This window comes from Physeter macrocephalus, chromosome 8 (assembly GCF_002837175.3).
Source record: "Physeter macrocephalus isolate SW-GA chromosome 8, ASM283717v5, whole genome shotgun sequence".
NCBI classification, from domain to species: Eukaryota; Metazoa; Chordata; class Mammalia; order Artiodactyla; family Physeteridae; genus Physeter; species Physeter macrocephalus.
In genome coordinates this window covers 63776108-63789701 of record NC_041221.1, presented here as the reverse complement: position 1 = coordinate 63789701, position 13594 = coordinate 63776108, and the positions used below count along the sequence as shown (strand labels likewise).

The 13594-nt window shown below is 40.6% G+C and overlaps 1 protein-coding gene across 1 annotated transcript; it reads right to left on the bottom strand.

Moving 5' to 3' along the window:
* Positions 1–7022: 7022 nt before the first annotated feature.
* LOC102983601 (zinc finger and BTB domain-containing protein 14-like) lies at positions 7023–8372 on the bottom strand. The gene has a single exon (XM_055086579.1). The coding sequence runs from the start codon at positions 8370–8372 to the stop codon at positions 7023–7025; it is 1350 nt and encodes a 449-aa protein (XP_054942554.1).
* Between the last annotated feature and the right edge of the window lie 5222 nt (positions 8373–13594).

The following is a 13594-nucleotide window of genomic DNA, read 5'->3' as shown; positions in this document are numbered from 1 at the left end:
TTTATCAATTTTGTTTATCTTCTCAAAGAACCAGCTTTTAGTTCTATTGATCTTTGCTATCATTTCCTTCATTTCTTTTTCATTTATTTCTGATCTGATTTTTATGATTTCTTTCCTTCTGCTAAATTTGGGGGTTTTTTGTTCTTCTTTCTCTACTTGCTTTAGGTCAAGGTTAAGTTGTTTATTTGAGGTGTTTCCTGTTTTTTAAGGTAGGATTGTATTGCTAAAAACTTCCCTCTTAGAACTGCTTTTGCTGCATCCCATAGGTTTTGGTCATCGTGTCTCCAGTGTCATTTGTTACTTCTCCTTTTTCATTTCTAATTCTATTGATGTGAGTCTTCTTCTTTTTCTTGATGAGTCTCCCTAATGTTTTATCAATTTTGTTTATCTTCTCAAAGAACCAGCTTTTAGTTCTATTGATCTTTGCTATCATTTCCTTCATTTCTTTTTCATTTATTTCTAATCTGACCTTTATGATTTCTTTCCTTCTGCCAAGTTTGAGGGTTTTTTGTACTACTGTATTATTAAGTAGTGTATTGTTTAGCCTCCATATGTTTGTCTTCTTTACAGATCTTTTCCTGTAATTGATATCTAGTCTCATAGCATTGTGACCTTTATGATTTCTTTCCTTCTGCCAAGTTTGAGGGTTTTTTGTACTTCTTTCTCTAATTGCTTTAGGTGTAAGGTTAGGTTGTTTATTTGAGATGTTTCTTGTTTCTCAAGGTAGGATTGTATTGCTATGAACTTCCCTCTTAGAACTGCTTTTGCTGCATCCCATAGGTTTTGGTCATCGTGTCTCCAGTGTCATTTGTTTCTAGGTATGTTTTGATTTCCTCTTTGATTTCTTCAGTGATCACTGTATTATTAAGTAGTGTATTGTTTAGCCTCCATATGTTTGTCTTCTTTACAGATCTTTTCCTGTAATTGATATCTAGTCTCATAGCATTGTGGTTGGAAAAGATACTTGATATGATTTCAATTTTCTTAAATTTACCAAGGCTAGATTTGTGATCAAAGATATGATGTATCCTGGAGAATGTTCCATGAGCAGTTGAGAAAAATTTGTATTCTGTTGTTTTTGGATGGAATTTCCTATAAATATCAATTAAGTCCATCTTGTTTAATGTATCATTTAAAGCTTGTGTTTCCTTATTTATTTTCATTTTGGATGATCTGTCCATTGGTGAAAGTGGGGTGTTAAAATCCCCTACTATGATTGTGTTACTGTCGATTTCCCCTTTTATGGCTGTTAGTATTTGCCTTATGTATTGAGGTGCTACTGTGTTGGGTGCATAAATATTTACAATTGTTATATCTTCTTCTTGAATTGATCCCTTGATCATTGTGTAGTGTCCTTCTTTGTTTCTTGTAATAGTCTTTGTTTCAAAGTTTATTTTTTCTGATGAGAATTGCTACTCTAGCTTTCTTTTTATTTCCATTTGCATGGAATATCTTTTTCTATCTCCTCACTTTCAGTCTGTATGTGTCCCTAGGTCTGAAATGGGTGTCTTGTAGGCAGCATATATATGGGTCTTGCTTTTGTATCCATTCAGCCAGTCTGTGTCTTTTGGTAGGAGCATTTAATCCATTTACGTTTAAGGTAATTATCAATATGTATGTTCCTATTCCCATTTTCTTAATTGTTTTGGGTTTGTTATTGTAGGTCTTTTCCTTCTCTTGTGTTTCCTGCCTAGAGAAGTTCCTTTAGCATTTGTTGTAAAGCTGGTTTGATGGTGCTGAATTCTCTTAGCTTTTGCTTCTTTCTGAAGGTTTTAATTTCTCCGTCAAATGTGAATGAGATCCTTGCTGGGTAGAGTAATATTGGTTGTAGTTTTTTCTCCTTCATCACTTTAAATATGTCCTGCCACTCCCTTCTGGCTTGCAGAGTTTCTGCTGAAAGATCAGCTGTTAACCTTATGAGGATTCCTTTTTGTGTTATTTGTTGTTTTTCCCTTGCTGCTTTTAATACTTTTTCTTTATATTTAATTTTTTATAGTTTGATTAATATGTGTTTTGGCATGTTTCTCCTTGGATTTATGCTCTATGGGACTCTGTGCTTCCTGGACTTGATTGACTATCTCCTTTCCCATATTAGGGAAGTTTTCAACTTTAATCTCTTCAAATATTTTCTCAGTCCCTTTCTTTTTCTCTTCTTCTTCTGGCTCCCCTATAATTCAAATGTTGGTTTGTTTAATGTTGTCCCAGAGGTCTGAGACTTTCCTCAATTCTTTTCACTCTCTTTCCTTTATTCTCCTCTGCAGTAGTTATTTCCACTATTTTATCTTCCAGGTCATGTATCCGTTCTTCTGCCTCAGTTATTCTGATATTGATCCCTTATAGAGAATTTTTAATTTCATTTATTGTTTAGTTCCTCACTGTTTGTTTGTTCTTTAGTTCTTTTAGGCCCTTGTTAAACATTTCTTGTATTTTCTCCATTCTATTTCCAAGATTTTGGATCATCTTTACTATAATTATTCTGAATTCTTTTTCAGGTAGACTGCCTATTTCCACCACATTTGTTAGGTCTGGTGGGTTTTTACCTTGCTCCTTCATCTGCTGTGTGTTTCTCTGTCTTCTCATTTTGCTTAACTTACTGTGTTGGGGTCTCCTTTTTGCAGGCTGCACGTTTGTAGTTCCCATTGTTTTTGGTGTCTGTCCCCAGTGGCTAGGGTTGGTGCATTGGGTTGTGTAGGCTTCCTGGTGGAGGGGAGCAGTGCCTGTGTTCTGGTGGATGAGGCTGGATCTTGTCTTTCTGGTGGGCAGTTCCAAGTCTGGTGGTGTGTTTTGGGGTGTCTGTGGCCTTATTATGATTTTAGGCAGCCTCTCTGCTAATGGATGGTTGCCAAGTCTGGTGGTGTGTTTTGGGGTGTCTGTGGCCTTATTATGATTTTAGGCAGCCTCTCTGCTAATGGATGGTGTCGTGTTCCTGTCTTGCTAGTTGTTTGGCATAGGGTGTCCAGCTATGTAGCTTGCTGGTCGTGAATTGGAGCTGTGTCTTGGCATTAAGATGGAGATCTCTGGGAGATTTTCGCCGTTTGTTATTATGTGGAGTTGGGAGGTCTCTTGTGGACCAGTGTCCTGAACTTGGCTCTCCCACCTCAGAGGCACAGTCCTGACGCCTAGCTGAAGCACCAAGAACCTGTCATCCACACGGCTCAGCGTAAAAGGGAGGAAAAAAAGAAAGAAAGAAAGAAGAAGATAAACTATACTAAAATAATGTATAAAATAAAATAATGTAAAGTAAAATAAGATAAAGTTATTAAAATAAAAAATTAAAAAATAATTATTAAAATATTTTTTAAGTAATAAAAAAACAAAGAAAGAACAGAAGAAGAGAGCAACCAACACTAAAAACAAATCCACAGATGATAACAAGTGCTAAAAACTATACAAAAACAAAAAACAAAAAAAACAGACAGACAGAACCATAGGACAAATGGTAAAAGCAAAGCTATACAGACAGAATCACACACAGAAGCATACACATACACACTCACAAAAAGAGAAAAAGGGAAAAATATATATATATCCTTGCTCCCAAGTCCACCTCCTCAATTTGGGATGTTTCATTGTCTATTCAGGTATTCCACAGATGCAGGGTACATCAAGTTGATTGTAGAGGTTTAATCTGCTTCTCCTGAGGCTTCTGGGACTGATTTCTCTTTGTCTTCTTTGTTCACACAGCTACTGGGGTTCAGCTTTGGATTTGGACCTGATTCTGCGTGTAGGTCTCCTGAGGGTGTCTATTCCCTGGCCCGACAGGACGGGGTTAAAGGAGCAGCTGATTTGGGGGCTCTGGCTCACACAGGCCGGGGGAGGGAGGGGTATGGAGTGCAGGGTGAGCCTGCGGCGGCAGAGGCCGGCGTGACGACGTTGCACCAGCCTGAGGCGCGCATGGGGGATATTGTCCCTGGATCACGGGACCCTGGCAGAGGTGGGCTGTACAGGCTCCCGGGAGGGGAGGTGTGGATAGTGACCTGTGCTCGCACACAGGCTTCTTGGTTGCGGCAGCAGCAGCCTTAGTGTCTCATGCCCGTCTCTGGGGTCCGTGCTGATAGCCGCGGCTCGCGCCCGTCTCTGGAGCTCCTTTAAGCGGTGCGCTTAATCCCCTCTCCTCGCGCACCAGGAAACATAGAGGGAAGAAAAAGTTTCTTGCCTCTTCAGCAGCTCCAGACCTTTTCCCGGACTCACTCCCAGCTAGCCGTGGTGCACTAACCCCTTCAGGCTGTGTTCACGCCGCCAGTCCTCCCCCTGGGATCCGACCGAAGCCCAAGCCTCAGCTCCCAGCCCCCTCCCGTCCCGGCGGGGGAGCAGACAAGCCTCTCGGGCTGGTGAGTGCTGGTCGGCACCGATCCTCAGTGCCGGAATCTCTCTGCTTTGCCCTCCGCACCCTGTGGCTGGGCTCTCCTCCGCAGCTCCGAAGCTTCCCCCTCCGCCACCCGCAGTCTCCGCCCACGAAGGGGCTTCCTAGTGTGTGGAAACCTTTCCTCCTTCACAGCCCCCTCCCCGAGGTGCAGGTCCCATCCCTATTCTTTTGTCTCTGTTTTTTCCTTTTTCTTGTGCCCTACCCAGGTACGTGGGGAGTTTCTTGCCTTTTGGGAGGTCTGAGGTCTTCTGCCAGCATTCAGTAGGTGTTCTGTAGGAGTTGTTCCACATGTAGATGTATTTCTGTTGTATTTGTGGGGAGGAAGGCGATCTCCACGTCGTACTCTTCTGCCATCTTGAAGCTCCTCCTACATATTCTTCATTCCTGTTTAATGAGTCCTATTCCTCTACCATATGCTAGTAATACATGATAGGAAACCTGGCATAGTAATTACTGCCCCTTCTTGAAATAGTTCATCCCTGAATGTGCTTCCTCTTTTTTTTTTTTTTTTTTTGGTGGCAGAAATTACAACACAAATATATTTCTCATGCAGAATAGGACAAATGACACATATTTACATGATGCAAATAAAGTGCTGAATATTAAGCTTTCTTTTTGGGGTACCACCATGCTTAGGTGGTTTCAATGAGGGTTAATGCCACACGGTGAACTTGCAATTCTGTAAAACCTGGACGAAGACAGTATAGAAAATGCACTTTAGTAGAAACCTGGGTATGTGACAGGTTGCTAAGAAAAAATGAAAACAGGAATGACAGAAGTATATTTTCTTTTATATACAAAAACGAAGGCCCCCAAAATGATTTGCTAAAGTAGCTATCCACAAGATGTTAAATTATTTTTCCTTTGCTTTGGTTAAAACAGTCTAGGAACAGCAGTCAGTTCCCTTTCTACTAATAGTATATAAGCACAGTGACAGGACTACTTTTAGGAGAAAATAATCAACTTTTAAGAAAAAAAGTTAAATTAGTTTTAAACTAAATTAAACATTTACCAATAAATAAGTTGCTTAAAAAGGAAGCATCTTCATCCTACAATCCTGGGCATAACATATACACCAATTTAAAAAATTAAATTTCTCTCACAATTATAATTACAGGCGTTAATGCAACAAGCTAAGAAATGAAATTACTTTAATATATCTTTTAAAAAAAATCCTAGCAACCAAAAATACATTTTAAAAATAGACATTTTTCGAAAATGGTACATTCTAGAATAATTAATACTTTATTACAGAACATAATTCAAACTGTTGATGGTATTTCAATATATTCCTAAAGAATGTTTAAAAAGAAGTTTCGTACACCAGAATTGGAACAGCACTTATAATTCCATTTACAGGTATGAAAAGGCAGTCAACTTCCACTTAAAAGTGTAACCAGTGATGAAATATACTTCAAAAACATAAACATTTGGTCTGACAATCTTTAATACTGGTTAAAAACAGATGGATGTTTGTTGCTGATGGAAGTAACTTTAATCCAATGTGCAAAGAAAGTGCAGCTGTCTACTTGTACTTGAGATACATAAGACCAATGCTTCTGTACTATTTACACACTTAAAAAATTTTAAACGTATTGATTCAAGGAAGGACACTGCATCTCCTTTATGGATAAATCACGTGCTACAGAGAGCCCAAAAGCTTGATGACACTCTTTTAAGTTCCACAAATGTATCCAAAGAGGCATACCTGTTCTTGTTCTAATTTTGATCCTAAACAAAAATCCAATTTCAAAATCAATTAGGAATTTCTTTGATCTAGGAAATCTTGGAATTGTTGCAAATGTGCAAGCCTTGTCTCTGAGAGCCAGTTTCCTATACTTCTTTTTCTAACCCTCTCATCACTGGTCCATCCCACAAACCCCGTCGGCTGCAGAGTGGCAATGCCCGGAATAAGAGGAATGAAAAAACTCAGCCCTCAGACCACCAACATGCCTTCGGGACGTGTGATGAAACCTTTTGGGGGCAGGTATGGGCAATCAAAAGGGATGAAGAAACCCTTCAGCAAAGCAACCATTACTTGTCCACAAAATTCATGAAAAACAGTGATAGAAAATGAACAAACCAAGTATATAAATCTGAGACCATTTTGCATTTCCAGAACTTGTTTTCACATCTGTGCACGCAGGGTTCTTGGTCAATCACCCACCCGTATTTTCTGCGTCGACACAAGGTACTTTTACCGAAGTTCTAAAAAATGCTGTTGTAACCCTAAGTCACATAGAACAGTGATGATCAGGAAATCAATTCATTCATTTATCACTCTGTGCAGTGCACTCCCCGGTGCAGCAAGCGGAGAGAGGAATTTAAAAAAGGGACAGAAGTCTCTCACTTCTGAACGGGACACAAGAGTTCACAAAATTAAAATCAGAAATCATAAAAAAGTGGGGCGGGGGGTGCGGGTGCTTACTGGCAACATTAATACTAGACACCAGACGGGACAGTGAAACTGTTTGGTCAGAACCAAGGAACGGTATTGCCTTGAAAAGTTTTCAAAACACCCAACCAAGCACTGCCTTAAGTCCAGCGAGTACAATGCTCCGTAAGTTTCGACCGAAATGCAGCGGCTGGCGTTCATGGGTCAGGATGCAGGATGCTGGCGGAGCATCCCTGCCCCGGGCATCCCGGTCCCCCGCCTCTAGCTGCAGGCAATGGTCTCCAGCTGCTGCTCGGCCTCCGCGGCCATGGCCGCCGCCTGAATCTGCTCGGTCTCGCTCTGCATGGCGCTGGGGGTGACCTGCTTCCGCTCGCTGTGCATATTGTTCTCGTGCCGTTTCAGATCCGACGCCTTGGCGAAGGCCTTGGTGCAGGAGCCGCACACGAAGGGCTTCTCGCCCCGATGCCTGCGCTCGTGGTCCTTGAGGTGGGACTTGTGTTTGAAGGCCTTGTCGCACATGTGGCAGGCGAAGGGCCGCTCATTGCTGTGGACCCGCTCGTGCTTCTTCAAGTCCGGGGCGCGTATGAACGACTTGCCGCACACCTCGCAGCTGTAGGACTTGTAGCCCGTGTGGATCTTCAGGTGCTCCTTCAGGTGGGCCTGGGTGGTGAAGCCCTTGGTGCACATCTCGCAGACAAAGGGCCGGTCGGCCGTGTGCAGCTTCTCGTGCTTTCTCAGCCTGCCCTCGTCCGAAAACGTCTTCCCGCAGGCCTGGCAGGCGATCTGCTCCCGGTGGTGGCCGTACAGCAGGTACTCAAACTTCATGTCGCTGGCAGCTGTGGTCCAGCCTGGGGTCTGTTCATCCTTCACTTCACTCATCCCATCGTTAAATGTTAAGGCTTGAGGGGTCTGGGATCCCAGATCCTTGGACTCGGGGGTCTCCATGGATTCGACTTCCTGGCCATAGCAATTGACTTGCCGCACCTCCTCACTCCCCAGCTCTTTCAGGATCGCTTCCTGGACCCTGAGCGTCGTCGTGGGCGACTTGCCGTCCTCCTGACTTGGGGGGGTGCCTTCTACCGTGTCATCCGAGGGACTGTCATCTTGGTCTCCAGTTTCCTCCACGTCATCATCCTGAGTGTCAGCAGCATCTCCAATGGGGCGATTGATCTTGAGACAGTACTTGCTTTTGGATTGGCCATTACTTTCGTCCGGACTGGACACGTCCCACTTCTGAGAACAGAGTTTATCCAAAAATCGGATACCGAGAATCTGACCCGATGACATCATTAAGTTAACATCTTCTTTTTTCACAGAAATCTTTGCCGTGTACAAGTAATTCAGGACCTCTTCAAATATATCAGAACGGAGAAAATCTATTTCTATCACTGAAGAGCTATCGACCTCAAGCTTCTTGAAAAGCTTTTTAAAGTAGGTGCTGCAGGCGGCAAGGACACACCTGTGCGCCCTGAACTTGACATCCTCCACCACAATCGCGATATCGCAAAATTCTCCTTCCAGGCGCTGCTCGTTTAGGGTTTTCAGAAACAGAGTTTTATGATCATCGTCATTGTATTTAATGGTTTCAGACATACTGATGAAAAACTCCATGAACAACTCAGGCTATTATCTTAATGCTTTAAACACCAAATTCTTCGGACCAGAATAACTCTGATCAGGGGCACCAGTCCTGCAGCCTGGCACAGCCACAGACACTTGCCGTGGGTTCCCCGCGCTCACTGCACGCAGGCCGGGGACGGGATGGACGCAGGGCACGGGGGCACGGTGGGTGGCAGTGTGTTTTGGATTTTTTTTTTCTTTTGGAGTTTGGGGAGGGGGCGGGGTGGGGAATCGTGCACGTCCCTGATGGTAGGAGCCCTCCTCCTGCACGAGCACAGAATGTCTAGCCGGCCGTGAACACCCCCACCGGCACCCACCCCTTCCCGTGCATGCGCGGTGCGGGCGAGGGGGCAGGCGCGCCGCCGGCTTGCGCAGGCACGGAACCCGAGTCTGTCCTTCCTCTTTTATCCATCTTTTCTTGTTTATCCTAACATAAAGTAATAGTTATAAATGAGCTCACATGTTTGACATTCTTACACAGTTCATGTCTACCTAAAAGCAAAGCAGAGTCAGTAATCATCATTTCTTTTGAGTCTGACTCGCCAGGAGGAAACAGCGAGCTCCAGGATCTCTGACTTAGGCTGGTGTCTGTTCTGTCATGCAGTGAGACAGCAATACTGACTGAATTATTTTTCTGGAAAGTGTTCTTCTAGGACCTGTAGTATTCACAGTGCCGCCCCACAGGAGCTTATAAATTAATGGGAATCATGGTACAAGAACACTCTAAGAACTTCCTTCACTGCAAACCCCTTTACCTCCTGGTGAATGATGTTTCTGTTCTATTATTTCTTCTTTACTAAAATGAAGATTACAAGTAGAAATGGAATCAAAGATGGAATTAGCAGGAGACATTTTCCTTTTCCTGGTAGACTGTAGAGCCGGGTATTCAGTTGGCTGTTTACAATGAATGTCCCTTCTAGTTGGTCATGGCCTTAATCCTCACGGTTTGAGCACAAGCATATTGATTGTAAAATATATTGAATATGACCCCATGATTACAGACATTCCTGTTCTTAGTAATCTTTAGAGCTGAAGAAAGCCTTCTGTCTGTATTCTGTTCTGAACTTCTGGGTCATCATCTCTATCTTTTCTTTCTTGTTTGGTCTCTGTCTGCCCTCCATCAGTGTGTCTGATAATGCTAACTACTGATAAACTAGTTCCATGGCTACTTCAGTCCTGAAGTCTTAAGATTCCTAGGGAGGGTTCCAGACACATTAAAATGCAATCCTATCCATTCAGTTAAAGCACTGTTTCTGAAAGTGTAAGTGTCATTATGCAGCATTTTTCATCTCCCCACCCCAGTCTCCCTTCCACACTTCTTCTATCCCTTCCCACCCACTTTCATTACCAGCTCTGGATAGCTAGTGGGATATTTGAAGGATTTCTTCTCTACTGATTGAATTCAAAAGCCTTGATTTATAACCAGACTTCCAGTGATTTACTTTGCTAGTAAATTAAAAACCATCTGGACTAGAAGGCCTGGTTAGATAATTTATAGTTTATTGTAATTCTAAAATTAATTATATTTTAGTTCTCTGATACCCTATCTAGATCAGAATTCTAAGATGAATGCCAGACACATCAGGATTCAGTAGCTCCAAACTCCACTGAAATCTTCTAATTTTCTTGGGCTGACTTGAGTATATTTTTTAAAAAGTATTTACTTTCATGGTTTGGCAAGACCCAGACAGAAAGCAGCTTCATGTGTCAGTGGCAGCTGGACAGAATACTAATAAGTGTTAGTCATCCACAGTAAATTAAAAATATAGTAATAAAAATTAAACTGCAGTGTGTTTGGGTGTTTGCTCTATTACCATAAATTCACACTCTCATCTTCTATTCTCTGAAAAAGAGTGGGTGTGGCAGGAAGCATTTGTGAAATTCCATTAGCATTTTTAGAGAAAATTACTCTACTAAATGATTCAGGATTCAGCTCCCAGCTTCCAAGGTTCAACTCAGCTGTGTGAAACATTTTATTTTGTATACAAATGATACCATAGAATTCTTAGGACTTGGAAAGATTTGTTAGCAGCTAGCCCAAATCCTCTTAATTTTTAGGTCAGGTAATGCTAACAATTAGCCCAGGTTCTCATACCTAGCTACTGATGGCAAAGAGGTAGAAATTCACCATTCCAACTTCAGGCTGGATGTTGATCAAAATACTTCAGAAACAATATTTTAGACTAGAATACAATGCCTTGCTCTTGGTAGGTAAATGAACAAATATAAGTTGTACCCTGAGATTCAGAATTGACCCTAAGAGGGTCTACATTATTAAAAATTTGTTTTTCTCTTCACTTTATTACTGAATAAGTTCATTTGGAAATGAATAAATGCAGTGATGCAACCAGATATTAAGTCAGACTTCCCAGGCTTTGAATTTTAGATGTGCATTCATTCCGTTTCTCTAGGAAATTTTCCTTTCTCTTTCTCTGCTTAATTTTGATGCATAACAGATTCTGTTGCAGTGGAGATCATTAAGACTTCATCAAGTGAGGATTCCCCGACTTCTGCCTCCATGCTGGACCACACAAGTAGCCAAACTAATTCATGTCACATCATTCTCAACCCCACAATGCAAGACTCTATGTAGATCTAACACTGCTATAGCCAGTGATCCTAATTTCCTAGGAACATGATCACTTTGACAATTTGTACATTTGGTGTCTCCGCCAAACTCCAAATCACAGAAAGCTGTTAATTCCAAATCACCTTTTGCAAAACACATTTCAAAGTCTTCTCACAGATTGCTCAGAGTATATTCACTAGAAGGTTAATGTGCTTTTCTTTCTTTTTTGTTTTTTTTTAGTACTCAAAAAAGCTTCCATTTTTAATTTAGCTTTCTGACTCTGCTTGTTCTCCCAACACTTTCACAATGATTTTCTGTTCCTCAGTAAGGAAAGCATGCTTGATCCTGTCATGGACACATTTAGCACACATGAAACCACCACAGAACTTTAATTTTAGACCACCTCATAGGAACTTTACATCTCACAGCACAAATGCCTCAGAGTTGACCTGGGCACACACCACAAGGCCCAGCTTTGACTTAGAAAAAAAACTCATGCTCCAGTGTGTATATGTGACCATATTTCCTAAGAGATAATATTTGCCCATGTTGTCCCACTGTAGGGCAATAGGTAAATGATAAAAACCATTTAGTGCATAAGCTCATATCACAGAATTTCAGTAGAATCAATAATTTAGTTAAAATTTAGGTATTGTCTGAAAAAATGCAAGATTGAAGAACCCTGAGAAGAGTAACAGTTCCTGAAGGCGGGAATAGGAGTTTCAGATATCTTCACTGTTGTTTCCAGTGTGGTGTCAAATGTGTGTCTGATTCATTGGTGCTATTTCTTATTGTGAAAGAAGAGTGGATGAGGGAAGTAAATGCCAGTGTAAATATTCTAGGTCCACTTAAGAATTTGTGGCAAATTTATTCCTTCATTTATGTCTATTTAGTTTGTTCTTATTTCTACTAGAAATTTTTGATTCATTTTTATTGTTCTTTTTATCACATTAGTACTAAAGGCTATGTATTTTCCTCTGAATGCTGTGTTAGCTACATAACATAGCCTATGATATATAGTATTTTTCATTATAGTTGTTTTCTGAAAAGTCTGCAATTACAACTTGTTTTTCTGCTTTGATCTAAAAATTATTTAATAGAGATCTTTAGAATTTCCAGGTGTAAAGGATTTTTGTTGTTATTGATCTCTGATTTTATTGTCCTGCTCTTTGAGTAGGTCAGTCATCTTCCTCAAGTAAGTTATCTCAATTCACATCCAGTGAAGTTGCAACTGACTAAGAGAGAGTTTTCTAGTCTCTTTTTATCCCCATTAACCTATATAAGCAGGTGTATATTTGGTTTCCTTCTGGGTCTCAGGGTTCTGTAAACTTCAGAACAGAGACCCTTTCTGCCTTGTATATTACTGGATTCCTAATGCCCATTACAGCACCTGATATAGCACACACACAGACACACACACATGTATGTGATATATTGAATGAATAAAGAAATATATTAACAGACAAAGGAGTTGTTACTAACTGATCTCTAACATCATTTTATTGTTCTGATAATTGTGGATTTTTTGTGTCTTTGGAAGAAAGTAAGGTAACAATCATAAACTATACACAAATTTGCTGTGTCATCTCAGACACTCAAATATAAAATATCCTGTACCAAAATGGTAAGACTGAATTAACTTTAGTAATCAAGGTATACTCTGAACACTATATAATCTAATTACCTTTTATTGAGAATAAGTTCAGAAAAACAGCTCATAGTTCTTTTTGCTTAAACTGTATATGTTATATGTATAGTTTTCAGATATGAATGGGATTTGGAATCAGAAAGACAAAGCTTCAAGCTCCATTTCCTCCACTTGGTCTCTCTTTATGCTTCAGCAAATAACTTGATCTTTACAAGCCTTCATTTTCTCATTTGTAAATAAATATAAAACTACCTCATAACATTCAATGACACAGTATGTAGTACATGGCCCTTATGAAGCACTGGTTTTCTTATCTCTCCTTCACTCTTCTTTCATTCTCATTTTCACTCTTTGCCATGCTCAGTACTTCATTCTCTGGCTATGGTTTTCAGGAGAAGAGTATTACTGGATCACTTTCATTTTTAACTTAACACATCACTTCCCATTTAGTTGAAATAAATATCAATTAGAGTTCACACTTCTGAAGCCCTGAAAATATATTATCTGTTCAAGTTCCAGTTGACTGGCACAGTAAGAGTCTTGACAAATTTAGAAATGCCCATTTTAATGGTGTTTTGTGAGGCGTTAGCTGTTACTCTCAAAGAAGGAAGAGATTTGGTAAGGAGACTTGGGTATGAGATAAAAGAACTAGCTGTTTCCTTATAAACTAATGGCCCAGAAGTCATGTAATTAAATACCATAGAGGCTCAGAATTTCATTATTCCCTGACAGAAACATCACAGTTGCCTCAGTCATTAGCTTTTAGGATTTCAGCCTTGACCAGCATATTTCTGGTCTCATTAAAAGTATGCATTAGCATTCAGTGACTTGTAAAAATAAACTTCCTTTTAGATAGTTTCATGTGCCTGTACAATAAAGCACATCTAAATGAATATACAGCATGAGAAAGACCACAATTTAAAGGTGCCTTCTTTCATCCTCTATATTCTTGTTCATTCCAAAGCACAGTAAACTTGAGCCAGAGAGCAAACAATT

Coding starts and splice junctions, on each gene's coding strand:
- LOC102983601 (XM_055086579.1), bottom strand. CDS start 8,372: ATGGAGTTTTTCATCAGTATGTCTGAAACCATTAAATACAATGACGAT.